This window comes from Kwoniella shandongensis, chromosome 7 (assembly GCF_008629635.2).
Source record: "Kwoniella shandongensis chromosome 7, complete sequence".
NCBI classification, from domain to species: domain Eukaryota; kingdom Fungi; phylum Basidiomycota; class Tremellomycetes; order Tremellales; family Cryptococcaceae; genus Kwoniella; species Kwoniella shandongensis.
Genome location: NC_089293.1, coordinates 802,836 through 828,067, shown reverse-complemented (window position 1 = coordinate 828,067; position 25,232 = coordinate 802,836). Strand labels below are relative to the sequence as shown.

General features: G+C 49.7%; 9 protein-coding genes across 9 annotated transcripts; 6 read left to right on the top strand and 3 right to left on the bottom strand.

Moving 5' to 3' along the window:
• Positions 1-994: 994 nt before the first annotated feature.
• On the top strand, positions 995-4,610 carry CI109_104179 (uncharacterized protein; the record flags this gene model as incomplete). Its single annotated transcript, XM_032004077.1, has 11 exons — positions 995-1,342; positions 1,415-1,528; positions 1,590-2,384; positions 2,447-2,840; positions 2,894-2,956; positions 3,064-3,348; positions 3,402-3,492; positions 3,555-3,673; positions 3,725-3,926; positions 3,983-4,115; positions 4,179-4,610. 11 exons carry the CDS (start codon positions 995-997, stop codon positions 4,608-4,610), a joined length of 2,976 nt encoding a protein of 991 aa, XP_031861679.1.
• Positions 4,611-5,154: 544 nt separating this feature from the next.
• On the top strand, positions 5,155-6,599 carry CI109_104178 (uncharacterized protein; the record flags this gene model as incomplete). Its single annotated transcript, XM_065967427.1, has 4 exons — positions 5,155-5,744; positions 5,839-5,934; positions 6,020-6,087; positions 6,169-6,599. 4 exons carry the CDS (start codon positions 5,155-5,157, stop codon positions 6,597-6,599), a joined length of 1,185 nt encoding a protein of 394 aa, XP_065823499.1.
• A 358-nt stretch (positions 6,600-6,957) lies between these two features.
• On the top strand, positions 6,958-10,344 carry CI109_104177 (uncharacterized protein; the record flags this gene model as incomplete). The annotated part of the gene is made up of 4 exons (XM_032004079.1): positions 6,958-7,431; positions 7,493-8,365; positions 8,416-9,171; positions 9,232-10,344. The coding sequence occupies 4 exons, from the start codon at positions 6,958-6,960 to the stop codon at positions 10,342-10,344; spliced, it is 3,216 nt and encodes a 1,071-aa protein (XP_031861681.1).
• A 204-nt stretch (positions 10,345-10,548) lies between these two features.
• CI109_104176 (uncharacterized protein) lies at positions 10,549-12,302 on the bottom strand (the record flags this gene model as incomplete). The annotated part of the gene is made up of 8 exons (XM_032004080.1): positions 10,549-10,882; positions 10,940-11,025; positions 11,085-11,129; positions 11,188-11,338; positions 11,410-11,586; positions 11,653-11,757; positions 11,818-11,919; positions 11,977-12,302. The coding sequence occupies 8 exons, from the start codon at positions 12,300-12,302 to the stop codon at positions 10,549-10,551; spliced, it is 1,326 nt and encodes a 441-aa protein (XP_031861682.1).
• A 1,369-nt stretch (positions 12,303-13,671) lies between these two features.
• Positions 13,672-15,320, top strand: CI109_104175 (uncharacterized protein; the record flags this gene model as incomplete). Its single annotated transcript, XM_032004081.1, has 3 exons — positions 13,672-13,889; positions 13,971-14,143; positions 14,206-15,320. 3 exons carry the CDS (start codon positions 13,672-13,674, stop codon positions 15,318-15,320), a joined length of 1,506 nt encoding a protein of 501 aa, XP_031861683.1.
• Positions 15,321-15,872: 552 nt separating this feature from the next.
• On the top strand, positions 15,873-18,447 carry CI109_104174 (uncharacterized protein; the record flags this gene model as incomplete). The annotated part of the gene is made up of 7 exons (XM_032004082.1): positions 15,873-16,015; positions 16,158-16,707; positions 16,770-16,865; positions 16,953-17,142; positions 17,253-17,845; positions 17,967-18,201; positions 18,341-18,447. The coding sequence occupies 7 exons, from the start codon at positions 15,873-15,875 to the stop codon at positions 18,445-18,447; spliced, it is 1,914 nt and encodes a 637-aa protein (XP_031861684.1).
• A 337-nt stretch (positions 18,448-18,784) lies between these two features.
• CI109_104173 (uncharacterized protein) lies at positions 18,785-20,506 on the bottom strand (the record flags this gene model as incomplete). Its single annotated transcript, XM_032004083.1, has 7 exons — positions 18,785-18,841; positions 18,909-19,016; positions 19,097-19,584; positions 19,647-20,012; positions 20,071-20,228; positions 20,286-20,430; positions 20,494-20,506. The coding sequence occupies 7 exons, from the start codon at positions 20,504-20,506 to the stop codon at positions 18,785-18,787; spliced, it is 1,335 nt and encodes a 444-aa protein (XP_031861685.1).
• A 453-nt stretch (positions 20,507-20,959) lies between these two features.
• Positions 20,960-22,285, bottom strand: CI109_104172 (uncharacterized protein; the record flags this gene model as incomplete). The annotated part of the gene is made up of 3 exons (XM_032004084.1): positions 20,960-21,274; positions 21,334-21,937; positions 22,002-22,285. The coding sequence occupies 3 exons, from the start codon at positions 22,283-22,285 to the stop codon at positions 20,960-20,962; spliced, it is 1,203 nt and encodes a 400-aa protein (XP_031861686.1).
• Positions 22,286-22,676: 391 nt separating this feature from the next.
• Positions 22,677-25,159, top strand: CI109_104171 (uncharacterized protein; the record flags this gene model as incomplete). The annotated part of the gene is made up of 10 exons (XM_032004085.1): positions 22,677-22,798; positions 22,905-22,935; positions 22,996-23,046; positions 23,121-23,184; positions 23,255-23,308; positions 23,449-23,677; positions 23,741-23,881; positions 23,941-24,033; positions 24,105-24,593; positions 24,649-25,159. The coding sequence occupies 10 exons, from the start codon at positions 22,677-22,679 to the stop codon at positions 25,157-25,159; spliced, it is 1,785 nt and encodes a 594-aa protein (XP_031861687.1).
• Positions 25,160-25,232: the final 73 nt, after the last annotated feature.

Sequence of the window (25,232 nt, the reverse complement as noted above, 5' to 3'; positions counted from 1 at the left end):
GAGAAGACAAGAAGACTTTTCGTTCAACTGACCAAACTATATGGTCCAATCTTTAGAAAGTAAGACCGCTTCAACCGCCCACTCTGTCCCCGATTGTAGATGCGCCGTTTACCGGACCGAAGTGTCCGGGTGGAGAAAGCCGATAACCCATTTCCCGCGAGATGCCGACTTGTTTACCAATGGCAATAGAGTAGTACATGTGGCCATTCTGTAGACCGATACTTCCAAGGTCAATTGCTCGCTCTGACTCAAGATAGAGTAGCTTCAAGAAGGATGCTCTGCGCCATGCAATGACTTTGATTTGTATGCGATATGAACGCTGTATGAATGTGTATGCTGGTGCGTGTATGTGTAGGTCATTTACAGGTAGGATCGAATAAACAACTTTAGGTCCAATCCCTGGGCGGCTAGGTGGGGCAGTTTGCCACATTTCAGATCTCCCCGGGTTGCCCCGCTTGGCTTCAGTTGTCGCGCCCAGTCAGCAGCAGCCTCTTTCAAGTCCGAAGAGCGGATCGTCCGTCCGAAAAACAGTGAAGTGAATGAGGAGAATCAAGTGAAACCAATACAAACCACCTGACTCCGATTGCAACAACGGTGCGTGCACAGCGAACACAGCTCGGTCCATCCATAGTATCGTTGTTATTGTTGTACCTTTGATAGATCGACAAACTTGAAAAGTCCCGGTGCAATCGTTGTCCTCATGTACGCTCGGATCACAATCTCGTGCAAGTAAGCATACTACTACACGTAAGATTGATCAACATCATCGATCCTCACACAAACACCATCAGTGTTCACATATCATTCAATCAACTTTTGATCGACCGTCGAATGAACACAAGCTCGCGTTCCCACCTCGTGACCTTTGTCATTTGATCGGGTCCCCGAAAACATATACTTCGATGCTTGCTGCGTTAAGTTCTCGTCTACTACAATAATCTTCCAATAAACGGACAAACATCGACCTCCAATCGACCTTTACGAATCAGTAATCATGTCGAATTCTAATCCATTTCGGTCCAACCCCGCCGCCTACCCACCGCAAGGCTCTGGGATCGCAACAACTCTTCTATCACATCCTCCTTCACGACTCTCACCTCCGCCCGGTGTCGACCTCTCTGACATCCTCGGTCCGCCAGTCGGAACATCAACATCATCTTCCGGCGCCGGACCGTCCAAGCCGAACAGTAATGGTAACTACAACTCAACATCATCGATGAACAATCATGCGAATACTGTTCCCCAGACTCAGCCGGGACCTCAAGCTGGGAACAACGCGGAAAGCAAGAAGAAGAAGGATGATAAGGAAGGATACACGCCAAAGAGGGGCTACAGGGCATGTGTGAGTCTGCACTAAGACGGTGGCTGTGCTCAAGGAGATGCAGTCACTGACTATTTCGTTGTGTCCGTTTAGGTCCACTGCCGTCTACGAAAAGCAAGGTGTGATCTAGGTGACGTGAACGCTCCTTCGGAGCCGCCATGTTCCAGATGTCGTCGAGAACAACGCGATTGTGTTTTTTTGCCCACCGTATGTTCATCGTCTTTCGAGCAGTCATATAGCACTCTCTAACGAGTCAACGTTCTCTCAGAAACGTCGTCGCAAGGCATCTACTGCTGAGCCATCGCAACGAGAGGAATCGCTTGACGCAGTCCAAGTGGAAGTCTACCCCGCACACGCTAGTTCATCGGGAGGGTCTGCCCCTCCTCAGCCCCAACAATCGGCCAATCAGTCTACCATGGCGCGAGAACCACCTGCCGCGGAGTGGAACTTGTCCTTCTCGCAGCTGGCACACCCTCCTGGTAGCATGAAAGAGGAGGGCGGCAGTCATTTCGCTCAACCGTCGAACTGGCCGGACAATCACCCCCAACCAGGCTACGATGATGGTCGGCGACGAGGGTCTTTGGTAAACCATACGGGATCAGTCTTACACACGCAGAACAATACGACTCACTCCATGACAAGTGCTCTTCAGACGACACCTCAATCCACGTACCCGATGGATACTACTACGCCTGGATCTCTGGGTGACTCGTCCACAGCTTCGACTTCCGCATTGTCGCCAGGTCATCGCGCCAAGAAGAGACGAACTGAGCCCGAGGGGACTAGAAAGATCGTTAATGCGAGTCTGAGCAACGAGATGGACGCTTTGGAAATCTTGGCAAATGCCGCAACGGATGGAGAGGGGGATATAGAGGGCGGAAATAACAAGGTCAAGAGCGCGAACGGTGGAGACACGAAGAGGGTTTCATGGGATGTTGGGGAGGAAGATACTCCTCCGGTCAAGGAGTTGAGGGATTTTCACCTCATCAAAAATGGTGTGCTGGACGAAAGAGGACTACAAGAACTAGTCAACCTGTTTTTCCAACATCTTCATCCGGCATTAGTGAGTTTTGATGAAAAGCAGGTTTCTTGCCTCCTGTAACAAGTCGCTGACAGACGCTTCAGCCTATCTTCCAAACTGCGCGACTACCTCGAACGAGAGAACAACTTCGTGATCTGGCTCACAGCGATCCTTTCCTCCTTACATGTATCATCGCCGTTGCTTCTCGACATCCATCTGATAACAGGTACAAGGACGTCCACGACAGGACATGGGCAATTCTTCGAGAAACGATGGCCGACTACTCCTTTGCTGGACTACCGAGCTCAGTAGGCTTTGTTGAAGGCGTTCTGCTACTGGCAGAACACCTTCCGCGGGAGAAAGCAACACCGCCTAGAGATTATAGCATAGGAATGTTAGCAGGTCCGGGGACCGAAGCTGCCGGAGCGCATGGAACGGATAACAGAAGAAGTTGGGCTCTGATTGGACTTGCGATAAGAGCCGCTTACTTGCTTGGGCGTGAGTTGAACCGCGTTATACCCGAGGTCACTCTGCTCACCGCACTCACTTAGTCGATCAAATCGCCCTGGAGATCGATGAGGCTCAACGAACGCCGGATGTTGAACGAGCAAGAAGTGTCTGGACCTGGTGCTATCTCTATGATCGAACAATAGATAGGTGTCATGTCCCATCCCATGGCGAGCCGTGCCCATGCTGACCTCCCCATCACGTCTTCGAACAGGACTGGCTTTCTGGTCCAGAGGACCTTCGCTCTGTTTCGTTGGCTATTCCCACATTTCTCAAACTGGAGAAGCGGCAGCCCGTATCAACTTCCCTCTTCAGCTTTCGCCCGGAGCAGACACAGACGAAACTCTACACGATGATTCGGCATCGCTCATGCAAAGTCTGGTCGAGTTGACTCAGATCATGACGAATGCCCACGATATATTGTACCCGAGCAAGTCAAGGACCGCGGTTCTGGTTCGACAAGGGGAGTACTTTTTGTTCTTGGATCATTTCAGGAGAGGTAAGTATCTCGTGGCTTACTCTTGTGTTCTTACTGACTCATCCTTGTCGCAGCGTTGGATAGCTATAGGACGATATGGAAACCGAAGAAATGGTCGAATTTGACGCTGCAAGAGTTGAGCTGGATGACATACCATTTTGTTCGGTATGTGCATTTTTTCACCGTCATCATGATAGATGATACCATGTTGACAATCCACGGCGTAGACTATACGTATCATCCTTCGGGTATTCTGCGCACGTCAAACGATCGCAATGGCGAGCGGAGGAGGAAGCTTCGGCAGGACGAGATGGATCTCGACAATCTGTTCAGCTCTTCCCCAGAGGTATGTGACTATGTTATGGTCTGATCTTTGAAACTAATCTTGCTCTTGAAGGCTCCGCTACCTCACCAGACGCGCTTTACATCTACGAATCGATTGGTGCGGCAAACGAAATTATGCATATCTCACTTCGGCTAGCTCAAATGGGCAGTATCCGATATCTCCCCTCTCGGTATCTTATCAACATTTCGTATGCGGCTGTCTTCGCCTTGAAGAGTAGTTACTCCGGAGCAGTGGTCGGGAAGGATATGCTCAGGTGAGTGTGACCGCCTTCTTGATTACTCAGAGCTGACATTTGGTTTCTACACGTAGAATAAGAGAATTGGTGGATCATGTCTGTGCAGCTTTGGTTTTGGCTTGCCCAGATAAGGATCATCCAGCTGTACGATACGGGCAGATGCTGCGGATGCTCTCGAAGAAGTTGGAACAGCTGTCAGATGCTAGTGTAAGTGATCTTTTGCCGCTTGGCAGTGTCGGTTAGATCAACAGTCTGACAGTTCTATTGCAGGCTGTGCCATCGCGTTTCCCTTCACCTGAACCAACATCGGACACTGCTCCTCCACCTAACTTCGAGCCTACTCCGATGCCATGGACTCTGCCTACCGACACTTCCGATCTACCCTCTTTCCATTTCCCTGCTTTCCCCGATATGACTTTCCCTCTCTCCGGTATGGGCGGCACATCCACTGCATCTGGAACAGCCAGTGCAAATGGTATTCCCACCAGCGCTGGGAGCAATGGCCAGTCTGGCCTGCTCGGACTCGGAGGCGGAAGTGGTGGACAAGAACATAACCCGCATCTCGGTCTGGGAGCGATTGCGGGCGAATCGAGATCTCAACAGGACGGTTTGTTTGACTTTGATGGGAATTTCGATTTCGACTTGAAGGGATTCTGGGACGATTTCACCCTTGGAGAAGGGAGTGGGTTCCCCTTCAGGTGATCACTCCACTGAACTGGTTATTTTACAATTTCATGGGTTAGGGGTTGTGGTAAGATTGGGCTTTTCGGTATACGTGTATAATTCATACGATAGCGATGAACGTAAAAGGAATACTGCCCATGCAAGCATTCTGATTCGAGCAACGAGGCTTTAATGCTCCGCGTTGTGCAGACTTTGGAAGGACATCAATCGATCTGTGCGAGCTAAATCGGTTTAAACCATTTTCTGAGGGAAAGATCCCTTGTGATGCTACCTTTGGTGACAGGTCCCTTGAACATCTGTGGTCTCTCAAAGGATGTATGAGCGACAACAAAGGCAGACCATTCGTGAATGGTTGGTACGTCACAACCTGCTTGATTTACAGCAAATCAAAAATATGGGTAAGACTATATCGCACGAGGATACATATTTCACTTCCAGGCGCCGGATTTCGTCTCGTCAGTGCAGTATCTAGGACGTTGTCATCTCAACTTCCCTTACGTTCTTTGACGGTGAAAATATAATATTGTAGGTATAGGGCACTATACAGTAGTCAGTGGAGAAGATGGAGCGATTACCATTTCACCGACAAGATTCTGAAGATCTCATCTCGCCAAGCAAGACTACAACCGGACCTATCGGTCCACACAAAGATTCAGTCGGCAAGGAGGTGAACAGTCCAACGATTGGAAGTATTACCCGTCGTGATTCGTATACGACTTCCAACGACGTCTCATCGGTATCTCGACGAAGGAGAGAGAGTTATCTTCTCCCATCCAGATCAGAAAGTGGCCATGTTCGACATTCCACTTTGGACATACCGAAGATAGGCAACGCCAACGAGCCGAGCTTGTACGCTGGCTCTAATACAAGTTCAGCGACGACACTTGTCAATCCCTCTCCAATCGACACCAAACGTGAGCCGATATCGATGCGACTCGCCACGGACTCGAACGCCCAAAATCTAGCCAACAAGGATAAATCGATCCTAACGACTTCACCTCGACATCATGCTCAGCATATGCCGATGCCTCATCTTCATCTGTCTACGCCGATATTGCCGATCGTACATCTCTTACTCCTTTTGACACACCTGGTGTTGTCAATCTTATTACCATATACATTGGTAACGAACATAATTCAACCGCTGGTATTGTGAGTTACCATATTTGTTATGTGTACCGTTAAGTTATCATCTGGCTCGCTTCGGTCTCGTCGGGCTGACTGTTCTGCCTTGAACTTCACCTAGATGGGTGATCTTGTGTGCTACTTTGGTGCTGGAAAGCATATACCTTTTACCAGTCATCGTCCTAGAGACAATAGGCTTAATTCGTCGTCGACCCGTGTAAGTGTCGCAATATCTCACGAGCGACATACGTTGTCGAATATGAGAAGCGTTTGAACTGCTGGCTAACCTGTACTGTGCATAGCGAATCAGCCTGGTTGCAAGCTGGCATACATCTGACCCTCACGATAACGTCCATCGTTCCTCAGCTTCGTGAGTCGTCTTAAAGCTCGCCTCATGAGGCTCCTGGCCTTCGTATTGTAAACTGAAGCTCGGTAACTGAATCCTCTAAAGTCGCTGTCGGACTGCTTTTGTCAGCCAACCAGATCCCTTCCTGTCCGTCGATACTATTCTACCAACAACCCACTGTACCAAATTTCGAGTCATATCTCCGCTGGTCATCTTGTGCAGTACTACCAAAAGTGACTGTGATGGGAATGATGAATGTTGTAGTCCTTCTTTGTGAGGTAGTTCTTACGGGTGGCGCTGTAGGAGTGGACTATGGAATACAGAAGAGGGAGGCCAAAGATCGTATCGAGAAAGTACATACAGCATTGGAGGGCATTAGTGTCACAGAGAAGAAGGTGGAGGAGGATTTGATCCAGCCGCTAGAACTAGAAGATATGGGAGTACGACCTGGACGAAGGTGGATGATAGGCGTTGGCAGGCTATTATGGGGAATCGAAGGAGCAATATATCACCAGCGCAAAATAGATCGAGAGTAATGCATATATAGTAGTCGCAACCTCCCTCGTATTCTTGACCTCCTGCGTGAGGATCAAAGCAATGACACTCATCGCTTGACGCTTGACACTGTTCACAGCATTTGTAGTCACAACAATCGCCTCGCCACGAAATCAGCCTCGATAACCCGAACCGACCTCCACTTTTCACCTTCGCCCCGAGTATTTATTTTCGATCTTGTATTGTTGTCATATCCCACTCTTCCCCTTATACTTATACCGTCCTGCAATCTCCACTTTACAGTCCCTTACGATGTCCTCACCCTAGCATCGTCATATACATCGAACTGAAAAGAGACTGGCAAGTGGGGCTCACGCTGTCGCCGCGAGAACCAGCACCATGGCCTCACCTGCATTTCGTCGACCGCCATGGTCAATCGTCAGCCATGCTGGACCTTCCCGTCGTATCTCACCTCAGCCTTCCGCCCATCAATATGCAGTACTGAGGATATCATACATCCCCTACCGATCAATCAATACCACCTCGCCCCATCGGATGAGATCGCACTCAGTTGTTACCCCTCGATCAACTTCCTCATCCTCCACAGCGGCGTCTACACTCCTACCACGTCGAAGGGGATCACGTCATGTCAAATCAGAAGAATGGACCAAGGTAGCAATACCCATCGATCAATCTAAACTTCCGCCCTTACCAGAGATATTCGATACCGTATTAGCTCGAACTGCTGTCGATGTCGGCGATAGGATGAAACACAAGGAGTTTTATAAACTCGCTCTGATGGGCGATAGCTTATTCGATCTGTGTGCAGTGATGGGGTTGTGGAATTCGTGCTCATCAGCGAGTACGCTATCGGTGAGTTCTTTCGAATTTCGAATTTTCCGGTGAGTTGTCTGATGTATTCATGAATCGATAGCAAGCCAAACAACCTATGATCAAGAACGATGCTCTAGCATATGTAGCTCTTGCCTATGGGCTGGATCGATATATTCGATTGCCTCCCGGTCTTGCTCCTGACAAACGACAGTACCTAATGGCATCTCTCATGGAAGCATGGGCGGGTGCAGCATGGCTGGATGCTATGCGTAGAGGACAAGAAGAGGAAATTTGGAAATGGGGTGCTCAGCTGTTCAACCCGGAGATCTGGGTCGGTCTCGCCGAACATGTAGAAGCACTGGAGGAGAATATCAAGAATGTTAAGACGGAATCAGTGAAGATGGAAGTGGCCTGGGCAAGCATTCAGGAGATTCCAGAAGACGAGGGAATTATGGAGCGAAAACCTACTCCGTTGTGGGACAGATTGATCAGTCTATTCTCCTTCTCTGGCAGAAAGAACCCAACACCTCCACAAGCGAGGGATGCCGATCTTCCTTCCGATGTCGATCACCCAAGCACCTCTGAGCAACTCCAGCTGGACGACAAGGAGGCATCGACCTCCGTCAATACAAAGGCTGAGACTGTAAGCAATAAATGCCGATCATTGCAATCTTCGCCAGAAGTGGAGTCCTCCGGAGGCAAGGAAGGCAAAACCGAACATTCAACCTCATCTTTGGCTATGAAATCGCAATTCAGCGTGGACACTTCGGATTGGGTTAGCCCAGCTGCAGTTTTTGATCCTACTGGACTCCCGCCATTACCAATAATCGAGGATACAAATCTCTCTTCGGTCTACCTCGACAACCGGCCCGGTGAATCTCAAAGAGAAGCCGACCGAGCGGCGTTGAAAGGCGCCTCGATTGCCCAATATTATGCAGTAGAGGCATATGACGATATGAAATTGACACGCAAAGTATGTCGAAGCTTATAGTAGTCGTTGAACTTAGCTGATGTATTGTGCAGGAGTTACGTGATCGTACTTTCCCAGTGACCAATACCCTTTCTCTGGCCTATCTGGCGGTACATTACGGTATCAGTATCCGTATGAAGCGTCGGTTGCCGCAACCGGTTTCGAATCAGTTCGCTTCGGGTTCAGCCATGAAGGGTTTTATCTACGCTGCCGCTACAGACGCCGAGCGACGAGGAGACATCGAGTCATTTCGCAAGTGGATAAGAGAGGTTCTCAAGAAGGAGCGCTGGACCATTCCCGAATCACAGTCAGGTCTTCTGACCGAAGTGGATGCCTCCATCAGTCCAAATGACAAGAGAGGCAATGTCGTCAGCCCACCATCCACTTCGGCAGACGTGGGGATGCCAGCAAACGAATCCAACGTAGGGTCTGAGGAAGATTCCGAAGGCATCGAGACGGAAAACAGGGTTGCGGATGACGCGCCTCAATCGGCGGAATTTTTCACGAGCACTGCCCCGGATCCTCCTGTCGCACTGCCTACCCAATCTCCGATCAAGATCAGGATCCCTCAATCAAAGGCATGGTCTGGCGTTCCCGCACCAGAAGAGTGGAATCGCCCTTCGGTCCCTGTCGACTTGACTAGAATGCCGGAACTACTTCCGTTTGTGACTTTGTCCGAAATCAGTGGTCTGCTTTCCAACAGCGACGAGAACGTCCTTTCAGCATGTGAGGCGAGCGGTCGCGAGATATTCATCAAGGCGACTGCACAGGCGGTCAAGCCGTATTGCCAACACGTCGATACTCCTAACGTGAGCTTTATCTGCTACTATATATCTGAGATTGAGCGCTGAAAAGAGTACGTCTGTCAGTATGCAATTGGACTGTACACGCCGAATCACCTGATTGCTTTCCTCGCCAGGCATTACGATCTACCTGTGAAAGGCGACCTCACCGAAATGCAAAATTCCGTCTCGGCTTTCTTCGTCTACCTTGGTGTCTTAAATGAACGAGCGACTCAAGGTGGCTTTGAAGAACAGATGCAATCGTGGCTGATTGCACTGACGAGCCAAGAGGTCTGGAAGAGGAGGAGTTCGATCGTCGGGAGATATGATGAGAGTAGGAGATCAGAGAGCGTAAAGAAGGTGGAAGGGCAGAAGAGCGATACTGAAAGATTACAGCAAGGACAACTGATAGGTGAAAAGCGCAAAACACCTTCACCGTCGACGTCATTCTTGGACCTCCCGCATCTATTAGGCTCCATGAAGAAAAGAATCGATCCCGAGTCGGCATCAACCGTTGCAGCTGGCGTCGCCGGGGATGTCGATGGGATGCCCGGCCTCTCGAGTGGGGAGACTGAGAGTACACCCATACATCATCAACAGAAAGTATTGGAAGGATTGAGGGAAGCCGAAGCGGCGGTCCAGGCTATGATCGAGAAAGCGACGTCGGAGGTCTTTCTAGCCGAAACCAAAGCTCCCGACGCACCTCTGTCTATTCCAATCGCCCTCCAGAAGGACGAAATGAAATCGGACCAATCTTCGACTGACTCGACATCCACCACGACTTCGAAACACATCGCTACAGACCAAATAGTGACAAGCAGCCCTCCACATGTCGGAAGACATGTCAAACCCCCAGGAACAGGTTCGAAAGCTACCTTGCAACGCGCCGCGCGACGAAGGGCGCTTAAGGCGCGAATGTTCAAAGTTGAGAGACCAGAGAAGAAGGAGAAAAAGAGGCTGGCCAGACGGTTGCAGAGGCAAAGACGTAAGACGAGGCTCAAAGCAGAGAAGGAAAGAGAGCAAGCTGTCTCAGAAGGGAAGAATGTAGACGAGGGGGAGACCGTCGATGAGTTGGGGAATAGTGGATCACAGACGGCGAAGATCAAGGGTGTTAAAACAGCGGTGGTGACAGAGGTGGTAAAGAAGAATAAGGCGGAAGTTGATGGTGTGAAGACAGCGATCGACGAGAAGACTGGCTGAGTGCCTGAGACGAGCTACGGTACACCCATTGAGGAGGGACAGGACATGGGATGCCAAGCATGATGCACAGGTTTGTAAGTAAGTTTTGATCACCATACCCCGCAATATTAGTATACACCAACCCCATCACACCTGTCAATAAAAGATCCAATCTATGCATACTAGCTACATGCCATCTATCAACTTCGCGCACACATTTGCTTCTTACCACTCTCTGATCATACCGTCATCACCACGGAACAAGGGGTTGATCCAAGGTTCCAACTTCTCCGCCTCGGCCGCTTCCCTTCTGATCAAGTCTTCGTCGAGCTCGATACCCAATCCGGGTGTAGTGAGGAGACCGACTGATCCGCCCTCGACCTTGAATACGTCAGGGTTGGTCATGTAGGTGAAAAGATCGAAACCGCCAGTGTTGTAGTGCATCTTCCAGGACATTTCACAGACGACAAAGTTGGGCGTGGAGAATCCAATGTGGAGAGAAGCGGCAAAGGCGAGAGGACCAAGAGGACAGTGAGGAGCGACACCAATGTCGTAGGCCCTATTGCAAGAGTCAGTCTTGTTCGTGACAAGAGGTGAGGTGAGTGTGATGACTTACTCGGCCATGATGGCAATCTTCTTGGTCTCGGAGATACCACCAGCGTGAGCAATATCAGGTTGGATGATGTCGATACATCCGGCCTCCTACATAAGGGTCAAAGTCGTCAGTTTCCTGCAACTTTGACAGAACACTTGCAACTCACGAAGTAAGGTCGGCAGTCAAGTCGAGTGAACAATCTCTCTCCGAGCTATACAACAAAATAGGTCAGCTGAAGTCGTCACAACCTGTTCGACCGAACAACTCACAGCAATAGGGATAGTGGTCTTGTTGTACAAGTCCTTGAGCTCGTTCACATGACCGGGAAGAAGAGGCTCCTCAATGAACAGGGGTCGGTGAGGCTCAAGAGCGGCAGCAAGTTGTTTCGCCATACCCTTGTGAACACGACCGTGGAAATCGCTAATTCGAGCAATCACATCAGTATGGTGAACCGGAGCGAACGGCTGCGTGAGGTGAAACGGTAGACTTACAGACCAGCATCGATACCGATCGCCTTGACCTCTGCCAATCGCTTGACGGTGTCGTCAAGAGCGTGAGGTGAGTCGAGCCATCCAATAGATTCAGTGGCGTTCATCTTGACTCGGGTGAAACCTTGAGCTTTTCGGACCTTGGCTTGTTCAACAACGTCCGAAGGTCGGTCGCCACCGCTACACGATACAATCAGGGGTCAGACGCAAATTCACTTCTATTCTCATAGCAGGGAATGGACTCACACCCAACCGTAGACATCGCATCGTTCTCGGATTTTACCACCGAGCAACTCCCAAACGGGGACACCGAGAACTTTACCCTTGATATCCCAAAGAGCGATGTCGACACTGAGTCAAAAGGTTAGCTATGGAATGACAGAAATGAGATGCCAGAGACGTTGCACTCACCCGCTCATGGCGGACATCAAGACCTCACCGCCTCGGTAGAATCGATGTCTGTAGAGGTAGGTGTAGATCTCCTCGATGTTCATAGCATCCCATCCGATCAATCTGTGATCCTGATCTCAGCAATTTACTCAAATCAGAAGGAAACGAGACTTTACTCACCGCCTGGCAACATCTTTCAAAGAACCCTGGACGGCCTCTGTGTGACCTTCAAGAGTACCCTCTCCCCATCCAACGACACCACCTTCCGTCTCGATACGGACGAACAACCATCTCGGTCTCACGTAGAAATTTTCAATGGTCTTGATCTTGGTAGATCCGGGGACGGAAGCGCTAGGATGGGGAGCGGCAGAAGTGGGAGTAGGGAGATGAATACCCTTGTTGTATTTCTTGGAGAGATCGGAAGGGGGGAGGTAGACAGCTTGTTGAGCGGATTGCTCAGAGGCAAGCGTCGTTGAGCCGATAGGTTGGGGTGAGTTGGCAGACATGTTCAAAGCGATTGGACTAGGTTCAACTGTGGTAGTGAAAGCGGGTAGGGGTGCGAGTGTAGAGTATTTTGTACTTGATGTAGGAGGATAACGTATTGATGATGATGATAATAGAGCGGATCAAGATACTTTACAAAGGTCCGTCTCAGACTGCCGAGTATAAGTTAGATATCTATCCAGAAACCAACTTTGAGATATCGGTCCGGTTCCGGACGCCAATTACCGAAATAGCCCACACAGACATAACCGGCAAATAGCGGTACAAGTTACATCTGAACAATCAAGATGCCGGGACGACCAGATCATATAGGCATGTCAATCTGGTTGCCGTTATCCTATACATATGTCTACGTTACACGGTACTTGTGCGCCGTCGTATCGTAGGGACTATGCAAGGATCGTTCAAGGGGCGCATCTGGTGTACAGGGGTGGAAGTTCGCAGTTAACGTGGGGCCGGTTGGATCCTATGTGGGGTGCACGATGTACTTTTGGAGATCGGCGGGGTTAAACTGCCGTCATCGTATGTGAAAGTCGCCAGTCGCACGCTCGACTCCCGATGCGACTGCTTCGTTCAAGCGCGTCGAAATCTGGCGAGGCAGTAGTGGGCCAAACCCCCCGGAATTAAGAAGCGTAGCGTCTTCGGTGAAACGAAATTTCAAACCGGCCAAAAGTCATCCAAGCCGCCGGGTCATTCTGTAACCTGTCTAGTGTCATCCAATACCGGATAGACATTAGCTTAGGCTCATTTACAGTTGCCAAGCTTGAAAGGACAACCACCCTTGCTTGCTCTTGTTCGCTGGAAACGACCACTGTGCATATCACCGGTCAATCAACCGTAGTACACGAGGATCATCCTTGGGCGGAAAGGCACAAACTAGATCACCGAGGGAGTCGAGGGAATATAATGGGAGGACTGGTACCTGAACCGAGGGTAGGCCGGAACACGAGCGCGATGTGTGACATGACAGCTGAAAAAAAAATTAAAGTAGATCGGACGCGGCCGTGCACCATGACGAGGGGGATACAAGGCAAGAACACCCAAAGAAAGCCGAAACCCGATTGATATTTCAACTTGCCAAGTCAAGCTTGCCGGGTTATACCGTGTTGGACCGACGCTAATATTAGCAATCGAGCCCTGACTTTGACTCAGCCGGACCCTACAAGGGCAAATTCATAACCCCGCGTCTTAGAGGATGTGCCCCTCTCGGTATCAAGCGGGCCTCCAATCTATACTGTTCAGCAAAAGCCAAGAGAAAAGTTCATGTACTTAAAAGGCAGAGGCGGGAATGAGAACAACGCATATCCTCTTTTTTCCTTTCCTCAACAATAACTTATCTTCAATAATCTCAAGTATACACACAACGCGACAATGTCTCTTCACGACGAAAAGGTTCATGACTCCCATCTCGAAAAGTCGAGCGACGTTGATGCCGGTCATGTCTTTGGTGACATCGATCGACATCTCGCCGTCAAGGTCCCCGCCAGTCTTCAAGGTCTTTCCCCAGAAGAGATCGAAGTCATCGACAAGGCTGCCACGAGAAAGCTGGATCTTCTCTTGATGCCCGTCTTGGTCGGTCTTTACATCTTGTAGGTGTTTCGCGCTGTATGACGTTATGCTATACACATTTGCTTACCATTTCTGTTTGCCCTTGGCCCTGCGTCCAACAGAAACTATCTCGATCGACAGAACATCGGTTCCGCCAAGATCGCAGGTATCGTCAAGGATCTTAACATGTCTACGACCGATTACAACACTGCTGTTGCGGTCCTCTTCGCCGGTTACGTCTCCCTTCAAGTACCTTCCAATATGCTTGCTTCCAAAATCAAGTACCCCGGTATCTGTGAGTGGCAATTGACCGCAATCTCCGAGTAATACATGGCTGACATTAAACGATTTTGCCAGATATCTGTTTCATGTGCGCTATGTGGGGTATCATTTCCGGATGTACCGGTGCCGTCAACTCGTTTGCCGGTCTTGCCGTTTGTCGAACTTTCCTCGGATTCGCCGAAGCCGCTTTCTTCCCCGGTGCCATCTATCTCGTGTCTACCTTTTACGTCAAGAAGCAGATGGCTCTCCGAACTGCCATTCTGTACTCGGGATCTCAAATCGGTAACGCCTTTGGTGGTCTTTTCGCCCTCGCGATCCTTCAGTTGGACGGTGCACACGGTCTCGAGGGTTGGAGATGGCTCTTCATCGTCGAAGGTATCTTGACCGTCGGTCTCGCTGTCATCTTCGCGACTTTCATCCCTAACAAGCCCAACTCCATCCGATGGCTTACCGAACAAGAGAAGGACCAACTTCAATACCGTCTCGAAGTCGACCGAGCTTCCAAGGATGCTACAGACGAAGTCTCAGTCGGCGCCGCTTTCAAGATGGCCATCGTTGACCCCAAGACTTGGTTGCTCTGTGGTGTCTTGCAGATGAACTACATTGCCGCTTCGGTCACCAACTTCTTCCCCGTCGTCGTCAACGGTCTCGGTTTCAACCGAACCACCACTCTTGGTATCACATGCCCTCCTTACGTTCTCTGCTGTATCGCCATTATCATCAACGGATGGCACTCCGACAAGAAGAACGAGCGATTCCTTCACATCGTCGTGCCATTCTGTTTCACCATTATCGGAAACGTTATCGCCATCTCCACCACGAAGATCGCACCTCGATATGTGGCCATGATGATCCTACCCTCATCATTCTACTCGGCGTCCATTTGTATCCTCTCATGGATCTCATCGTCCATGACTGGACCTGCGGTCAAGCGAGCCATTGTCTACGCCCTCATCAACGCTCTGTGTAACACTCCCAACATTTGGACCTCGTACCTCTACTACAGCGCTCCACGATACGTCACCGCATTCGCTGTCGACCTCGCAGCTTCTATCGGAACAATCATCTTCGCCACTGCCACCTACCTGTACCTCCGAAACCAAAACAGGAAGATCGAGCGAGGAGAGCCTCTTGGTGCTTCCGGTCCCTCAGCCGTCCAGTTAGAAGGTGGTTTCAAGTACCAATTGTAAGACACTTTATACGTGCTTGTGTACTATAGATAAAAGTAAAATAGGGTTTCATCAAGTCGTCTTCGTACTTGTGTAAGCGGGTCTATATATTACATATCGGATTGATAGGGATATTTTCATGCATTCATCATATCTGCTATCTCCACAAAAGGAGAGAGAATCCTCTCGACCCACTCTCAAGCGGCCCTTTGGTTCCATGCACACATCTGACCTGTCACCCCTGTGGCTCAACTTGTGTGAGCCCGTTTCATTTTGGTATCAACATCTCGGTGCATGCGTTGATGCATTGAGCCTATGATGACGGTCTGACATGAACGGAGATGTGTGACAAGTCCGTTGATATTTCTCCAGAAATCCGACTCGAACCGAATTGAGTTTGATCGTGAGGGGATGTGGAGAAACGAGACAAGTTGGAAGTGACAAACGAGTTTTTATCTTGGAACTCCTGTTCTGCATACACTTCACAACTACACACATCTTAGGATATCTCCAAGAGGGAGGGCTATCGAATCACCATCTCTCACTGACTGACCAACCAAAAAAGCACAAATCATGTCGGACACATCGACACCGACAAGCGCTACGCCCGAGGAATTGCTTCGAAATTCAGCAGATGATAACGTACCTTGGGTAGTGCAGAAATATGGTGGAACATCTGTTGGGAAGAGTTTGGACAGTATCACCAAGATCGTAGAGTGAGTAGAGGAGCCGTTCCTCATCATTCTGTAGCTGGCCACTACCCGCAAGTAGCTAGAAAGCAAGCTCGAGGTGGCTGCTTCCATCTCCCTTACCAAGGAAAAGCAAGCGACGCAGACTGATCTTTGTTCTGGGGTTTAGATCATACATTGCCAACAACTCTCGAGTCGCCTTGGTTTGTTCTGCTCGATCATCACATACCAAAGCTCTCGGAACTACAAACTTGTTACTTCAAGCATCCCGTGAAGCTCTTCAAGGACCATCATCCTCTAATCAACGACAACGTTCTTCCTCTCAATCACAGTCTGGGACCACTACACCTTTCTTCCCCAAAAGAGTCGGTTCTGGATTCTTCGGTAAAGACCTTTCTGCATCGGGCGGATCAGGCATGTCATCTTCCATCTCTTCTCTTACACAACTCGATTCAGCTCGAAGTGCTAGTCCGTCCCCATTCACTTCTAGCGCCAATATTAGATCAAGATCCCCACCTCAGAGTCCCCTCGGAGAAACTTCAGCTTCCTCGAGCAGTAATTCCGACTTACCAGCTTTCCACGCCACAGTGGATATTATCAAAAAGGGACATTTGGAAGCGGCCAGAGCGACCTTGAGAGCCGGGTTATTGAGAGACGAATTGGAATTTGAGATTGAAGGGGATTGTGAGGATTTGAGAAGTTTTCTACAAGCTGCTCAGGTGAGTGTTTCCCCTCCGTCCTCGTTCGTAAACGCGCTGTGCTGATATATACATTGGTACAGATCATCGACGAGATCAGTCCAAGAAGTCAAGATTCCATTGTCGGTACAGGTGAAAAACTAGCATGCAAAATCGTCGCTGCTGCTCTCAGAGATAGAGTGAGTCTCCCACGTCACTTCACTTGAGCAAGGCAAGTAAGTTATGGCACGGACCGGCTAACATGATTGTTATGATTCGCTTTGCAGGGAGTCGACTCCGAACTCGTCGTGCTGGACAATATCGTCGATGCAGCCATGTCAGCGGCGTCTGAATCCGCGCTTGCGAGTTCTGGCGACCAAGGAGTTGCACAGCTTGGTCAGGACTTTTACGATCAACTTGCGGTCAAGTTGGGAGAGAGGTTGAGAGAATGTGGTCAAAGAGTGCCGGTCGTTACTGGTGAGTCGCGACTGCTCTTTTCTTTCGAATGCCTTGGACTGTGTTCGTCTGCGAGGACGTTTGTCTGGTGAGCTGGACAATGAAGCTGATACAGTAAATCACACTACTAGGCTACTTTGGTGCCGTTCCAGGATCACTCCTCGCTCAAATCGGTCGAGGCTACACGGATCTTTGTGCCGCTCTCTGCGCTGTTGGACTCGCCGCCTCCGAACTCCAAGTGTGGAAAGAGGTCGACGGAATCTTCACTGCCGATCCTCGAAAAGTCCCTTCCGCTCGACTCGTCCCCGTGATTACACCTGACGAAGCTGCCGAATTGACATATTACGGTTCCGAGGTCATCCATCCTTTCACTATGGAACAAGTTATCCGAGCTCGAATCCCTATTCGAATCAAGAATGTTGAAAACCCTTCCGGAGGAGGGACGGTCATTTACCCCGATGAGAGTTTCCCAAGAGGATTGGATAGTGTTCCTCCTCAAAAAGAACGAGTTGCGATTCTCGGAGAGGATGGAAGCGAGAGGAGGGATGATGGAGGTGGTGTGGACGAGAGGATGCCAACGGCTGTTACTATCAAGGATAGTATTATCGTCTTGAACATACACAGTAATCGAAAGACGTTGTCGCACGGTTTCTTGGCGAGGATCTTTGGTACCTTGGACAGAGCGGGAGTTGTCGTCGATCTCATCAGCACGAGCGAGGTTCACGTGAGTGTGCAACCATCCTTTTTTACTTCACCGAGCTTCGGCTCGGCTCGGCTCGGCTCTGTCGGCGTCGAATGTTTCTACTCTTGACAGTAGATTGACGCCTCTATTACTCTTATCGCAGGTCTCAATGGCGATGCAAGATTTCCTGAACAAAAAGCGACTCGATCGACTCGTCCGTGATCTCGAGAAGATCGGCGATATCACAATCTCAAAAGATATGGCGATCCTCTCGTTGGTAGGAAGGAATATGAGGAACGCAATTGGATCGGCTGGATTGATGTTTGATAGTCTGGCAAGGAAGATGATCAACATTGAGATGATCAGTCAGGGTGCTAGTGAGATCAATATCTCTTGTGGTAAGTTGATCATTCCCCTACGTCTCAACCTGATTCAATACGGCTTGGAGATGCTGGCAATACTGCCGCCATAAGGCGAACGGATGATACTCGAGTTGCGAAGCAGATGCTGATGATTTTCTCCCGTCTCATCTCGTAGTCATCGAAAACAAGGACGCGGTCAAAGCGCTCAACGTCATTCACGACTCGTGTCTCTCACACCCTCGCTCACCCGCTATTAAAATGAGCACACTGAATCTGCAGTGAGCCAATCAAATCAATCTATTTTAGGGTCACATCTTGAATGCCAAATGACCGGAGAGGCGAGGTAGTAAATATCTGTAGTATGAAGTGCGATCGAGTTCACTTTTTGCAGCGCTTGATCATCATAGAACATAACTAGTATACCATCCATCCATCCATATATATCTAAAATGCAAATACCTGCAGTACCAAGAACAAAAGTCAAATACAAAAAAAGCTCGTAGAGCTCAAAAGGAGTTGCAGGAAGAGCGTCCAAGAGGAGACAGGGACTGGATTAAGTGTTACACTAAACAGCCTAATGCAGGGTAGAATATCCTCGCTTTGGGTCGAAAGCGACCGCCTAGTCGTCGAACTTGATACTGTGGGTAGCGAGTGTGATCTCTCCACCGACGTAGCTCTGCAATGGCAATCTCGTCAGCTTTCCAGATCACACTTCCTGTTAGGCTTCAATTGTTGTCACTCACTCCTCGCTTCTTCTTGTTCTTCTCCTTTCTGAATCCGGCTCCTCGAGTAACGATCAAGTCTCGAGAAGCTTTGGCTCCGTAATCGTTGGGGTTGGCACCCATTCGTTCCTACGCGGCATGGCGGAATAGACATCAGTTACCTCGATCGGTACCTCAATGCCGCGTACAGAACAGAAATCAGCACTTACCCTAGCATCGAATGAGTTATCCTTCAAACCGTCGTGGTGGAAGGTGACTGTCTCAGGCTTGATCCTCTCAAATCTCTGTCCTTGCACTCTGCCCTTCTTCCCATTGGCACTAGTCGGTGTGTCCATTCCATTAGGAGTAGACGATCCAGATCCGTCGATCATAGCCGTTCGAGCGGGGTGGGTGGTCGACTTGTGCGAAGGGGTGACGGTGGTGGTGGATGTGATTTCCTCAGTACCGTCTTCGAGCTTTCGCTTTTTGGTGGTCACGACCACAACGGCAGGTTTGGAAGAACCAGAGCTGGAAGAGCTGGATGACGAGGAACCGGATGAAGATGAGGACGAAGATGAAGAGGATGACGAAGTGGAAGGGGATCGTTCTTTTCGCTTAGTCCCGATTACAGGTTTGGCTGGATCCGCTTCTTCTTCGGATTCCGACTCAGACTCGGACGAGGAGGAAGATGACGAAGAAGATGAGGACGAAGAGGATTCTACAACATTCAACAGGATGGTTAGCTTGGCCGACTGTAGCTGTCGAGATAATGACACCCACCTGAGCTAGAATCCGATTCCGACTTGGACTCAGATTCACTATCGCTCGAGTCGTCGCTGCTTGACTCCTCAGCCTCAACATCCAAGAACTTCTTCGCAGTCTTGTCACTGGATTTCTCCGCTTCGCTCTCGCTCTCGGAATCGCTGTCCGAGTCGGAAGACGAAGAGGAGGATGATGACGAAGATGAGGCAGAGTCGCCCTTGAGTGTGACGCTTGACAAAGCAGAAGTGGGTTGATCTTGTTCTTTCTTGCTAGTGGAAGCAGAAGAAGAGGACGAAGAAGAGCTGGAAGAGCTGGAATCGGAGTCTGAGTCGGAATCAGAGTCCGAGTCAGAGTCAGACTCGGGAAGAGGGATGGCAGCTGGTTCTACAAACGCAGTTGAATTAGCGAGCTATCGGCAGAATGGAGTGGAGATCCGCCATACCAGTTGGTTTGGCAGCTGTCTTGGGCTCATCCTCATCGTCGCTAGACTCAGAGTCGGAAGATGATGATGATGAAGAGCTGCTTGAGGACTCAGAATCGGACTCGGACTCGCTTTCGCTGTCCGAGCTATCAGAAGCCATCTCAACATCCGCATCGGCCCTGGGTCAAAGCATCAGCCTGTCTATCTCACTTTGATCAGTGAGTGGCAAGGCTCACTTTGCCGATGGTGCAGTCAACTTGGTCCATGCTTCTTCGAGTTTTCCGTCTTGAGCAGGTTTGACGCTCGCTTCTTTCTCGAACGCTTTAGTGGATTTGGTGAATCCCCTCTTGATCAGATAAGAGAGCACGGCAGAGTCAAGATCTGAAAGCAGACGAAGATGTCAGTGGAAAGTCGAGAGATGTATGAGATTGCTGCGCGACTGACCTTGTTGGGACATCTTGGCTGTACGATGTTGTGTGTATCGGCTTAAGTGTGAGATACAAGGTGGACAAGATAAAAGAAAGAGGAGAGATAATAAATTTCAACAAGAGTGGAGGGGCGATTGGTATACAAAAGCGGTCATCACCGCCTGTCACAAGCAATATCCGAAGGTATTTATTGGCATTTTATCCCAGACTCATTGGTGATCACTTCGAGGATTGGAAGAGAATGACGAACACAATATAGGTCATTGCTCATGTTATATCAGTTCTGCTGTAACGAAAAATCGGAACACAACATGATTGATATCATTCCCACTCTGACTATCACTACTCATCATGCGACTGTCTTGCTTTGGCGCCGTCATCGTTGGTTGCGAAGGTCGGTATCACCATCTCGGGCTCGGGGTCAACTATGATAGTTGGCCCTTGTTCCAGATGCCATGTCCACCTTCTCCATAGAGTAATGTCTATTGAGCCACTATCGATTGTTCCCAGATAGCTCCAGTCTTGAGGTACACAGCGGAGGCGAGCTGTTCTTCGATCAAGCGTAATAACAAACTCTTCACGGCTGCTTCGGCAGCCATCATTTGTGCGCGCCAACGCACCTCGTCTTGCTCTCGGGAGTCGAGCCGAGATTGAAATTCCGATCTCGATTCGGTTCGGGACTTATCTCCGAACCTCTTGAGTGAACCTTCGAGCGTTACCATGAATGATAGAAAACAATCCAGGCTTTCCAGCTTAGGCAGACTCTTTAGGCTACTCATCTTCGATCGAAGCGTCTTCTGGGCGAATGACGGGTCATCCTTCTGTTCTTGGTAATGGGGAACGGTATCGTACTCACCTCCCAGGAAGGCTGCCTTATCGCCTCATATTGGTTTGTTTCGACGTTGTATATAGCCTTGCATGTGACTGAATTCCAAGGAAACATCACGTAGTCGCAAATCATGCTGGTTTCGACAAATGGGATGATCGATACGTTTCGAAGCTGAGGCAGCGAGGAGCAGGATCCAATAACCGTTTCGACTGTCTTTTTGGCATAGGGTACCCGCAGAAAGACGGTCTCCAGAGGAATTTGACGAGTAGGCCATCGTGTCTTCCAAGCTTCACAAAGATCGTCTATCGAGGAGCTAGCGCTTCCATTGTTCGACGGTTGGTTCGATGTGGAGACGCACATCTTCAAGGAACGAATATTCGGAGCTTGAGGGACCAAGAGACGAGGAAGCACATCGGCGCAACTGGCGCACTTGACTTGTATAGACAAGGCATCGAGGTTAAGGAATAAGTCGAGTGGACCAGCGATCGTGTGGGTACAAAGGTGTAGTAGTGACTGAATAATCACTTCTTGAAGGGAAGTCATTTCGTTAAGAAGTCTTGATATACCGCTCCAAGTATTCCAGGTCGAGGACAATGAAAGTTCGTCATCGGGCAGGTCGATTTCTAGACGACTATCATATTGATTCAAGTCAGCTTATGATCCAATGTGAGCATGAAAGCTTCTAAGTAGCTCACCGAACTCCCTTCAGAATGGCACTTGGACCCCAGAATAACCATGCTTCCAGTTGTTCGTACGACGTCAATCGTACATGAAGTCCTTCCAGTCTGATGATCCCACACAGCCTCGTGCACGTCGCTCGCAGAGACAGCATATCGCTATTGTGACTCTCGCCAATATCGGGCGCAAAGTTCTCCCAATGTGGACCGAAGGAAGGGATCGGTATTCCCCTGTCTGGCTGGATGTAGTGGGCGATATGAATGAGGATGTCATCGTCGAGGTCGAGGAAGTGTGTAGGCATGGTGTCGCTATCGAAGAAGGGCTCAATCCGAGTTGATATCGAGAAGGTGGTAGATGGATGGAAGAACGTTGTGGCTCGTCAGAGGAGGTGCTGAGAAGAGAAAGGAAAGCAACTGGTAGCTCTCCCCGATTATGCGGTATATGCATGCATACTGTACTATATAACTGGGGGCAGGTAGGAATGGGCCGTGCGTGGACCAACAAAGTGGAGGTCAGACTTACGTAATCTCCACTTCCCTGGAATGGGGGAACATTGGGCAATCACCACCTTGAGCCGAGAACCGATGTTTGAATGCTTGGCTGATTCCGTTCAACACCCACTTCACTTCATCCTTGGTCTCGTCTTCATCATCTTTGATATCATATTGACCACTCCGCATTACCCCCCGATCATGCCGTTCGGATTCACTCATGCTCCCTTGAGGAAGCTAGCAGACTCTGCGATATGTTCGTTCTTCCGAGAGATTGAAGTGTACGGAGGGGAGAATGTTCCTGCAGAGGGACCTATCATCTTGTGAGTGTCCTCCTCGTCCATCCAATGCTCGGTGTCTTATCTCAGCATAGGCATTAGCTTGACCTATCTATGCCATAGGGCCGCAAGCTGATTCTCAGTTATATAGCGCTTGTTCTCATGCCAATATGGCTCTCGACGTGAGTCTTCCGAGTTCAATACACCGTCAAATATCGATTGACAATGTCATGTCGATATAGCCTGCAATCCTCAGTAATACAGTTCCGCACGACCACTTCCTTCATTATTGGGTGAGTGCATCCCAATGAGATTCATCGACTTGTTTATGGGTACCATTGCTGATCCTAGTCTTCTCACAACACAGGTGAAGGACTCGTTGTTCAAGAATCCAGCGGTCGGATGGTTATTGAGAAATGCTGGAAACATTGGTGAGCTTCATATCCCCGGAGAGCGGTCCACGAAACAAGCTCAAGAGTCCTCCATTGAAATTATGAACAGCTGTCGATCGAAAAACGAAAAATAATCAGAAATTGTTTAAAGGAACATTCGAAGGTGAGTCACCACTCTTTTGCGGCAGACCGTGCTTTCGTTCTCCAAGAAGATCATTTCTCCGCGACATCCCCCAACTCTACGACCTACACCCTCCTTGCATGTGATGACGGGAACTGACCTGATATTATCCTTCTTCATAGCCCTCGCTCAAGGCGAATCAATAGGTGTTTTCCCCGAAGGGACATCACACACCGAACCTCATCTTATCCCCCTGAAAGACGGTACTTCCTGGGCTGCTCTAGAATACGTGAGATATCTCCAAGGTACAGAAGAGAACAAAGGAGCGAAGAAGGGAAGGAAGGCGGTGGTCATCCCTGTTGGGATTGCTTATGTCGATAAGTCAAAGTACAGAAGTCGAGTCGTGGTACAGTGAGTTGCTGACGCTTCGCGTGGCGCGCGATGGTCGAAGTAAAGCTGACAATGCCCGCATAGCTATGGAGAGCCTATCTATATGGAGGACTACGAGTCCGAGTTTATGAGTCCCGATGATGGAGCGGGTAAACTGGCAGTCAAGCGATTGACGAGGAAGATTGATACGGAGTTTAGGCAAATGACGGTCAATGCGCCAGACTGGTATGTGTGTTTCACTAGAATAGACAAGATCCCGACACAGACTGATTTCACTGATCTAGGGACACTGCATACGCTGCGCAGATGGCGAGGGAGCTCCTTTGGGAGCGAGATGATGACTTGGCTTTGTCGGACTATGTTAACGTCTCCCAAACGTGAGTGGTACCGACGAATCCGTGACAAGCTGCTATACTTGGCTGAAACTGATGCGCGATATTTATCGCAGTCTCGTGGACATTTTCAGCACTCCCAACGACAGCGTTGCCGAACTCAAGAAGCTACTCGCTACTTATCACCGTCTTCTCTCCTCCTCTCGACTGTCCAATGCCGCACTTGTCGACCTCAAACTCCCCAGAAATCTGAACCCATCTCGACCGATTGACCTGCCCAACCGCTTCTCTACCCTCTGGCTTCTCATCAAAGACTCGCTCTCTTGCTTCGTCCGCCTGCCGTTCTTCATTGTACCGATGTTGATTCACATCCCGATCTACATTGTCGGCATTCTTGGTGCTCGGCTCGCGGAAGACGAGTTGGAGACTCAGGCTCAGATGAAGGTCGTCTTTGGGCTTTTGTTGAGCTTCTTGACATATCCCGTGTTGTTTTTCAGCTTGTGGGCCGTTTTCAAGCAAGTGACCTTGGGCGCGGCATTGGCTGCTGGGGTTGTTTGGGTGTTGGGTCGCTACCACTCAGCCTTGGTTGATGAGAACTATACTGCGTGAGTGTGCATACTCTTTTTGCGTGTTACAAAGCTGACGACGGGGGGCATGTAGTATGAAACGTCTGGTCGCGGCCTGGCGTCTCGTTGTCGGTGTTTGGCTACCTCGAGATTTCGAGATGCCCCTCCCTTCATTCATCGCCTCGTCTTCCCTCTTTGCACCTGATCCACCAAAAGTTGCTGGCCTGCCACCCACTGTCGAAAAAGAGGTATATGTACGACCGAAACGACTATCCTCACGAGTTCTCGTCCGACACGTACTCCGAGTGCGACTTGAAGCCGCTCGTCAGCTTGCGCAGGTTCTGCTAGAGCTCGAACAGGATAACGCAGATGTGAACGCCTCTTTCTGGCTTGCCAAAGAGTTTGGAGGCGAGGTTGTCGAGGTCAGTAAGGAGGACGAGCAGAATGGAGTTAGCGATTGGGAAAGACCCCTGCCAAAGGGTACAAGGCGAGGTGGGGAGGTTGTCAACTATCTGAGGGAGAAGGGAGCGAGATTGGGTTATGGACAAGGTGAAGATTTGGGTTTGAGCAGTGGTGGAGAAGGTGATGATGCGTTGGAAGAGTAAAAAGGGCAAGTTTGGTGTAACTTATATAGAATATTGATGGCTGTCAACGGGGGTGACAAACATGGTTCATCAT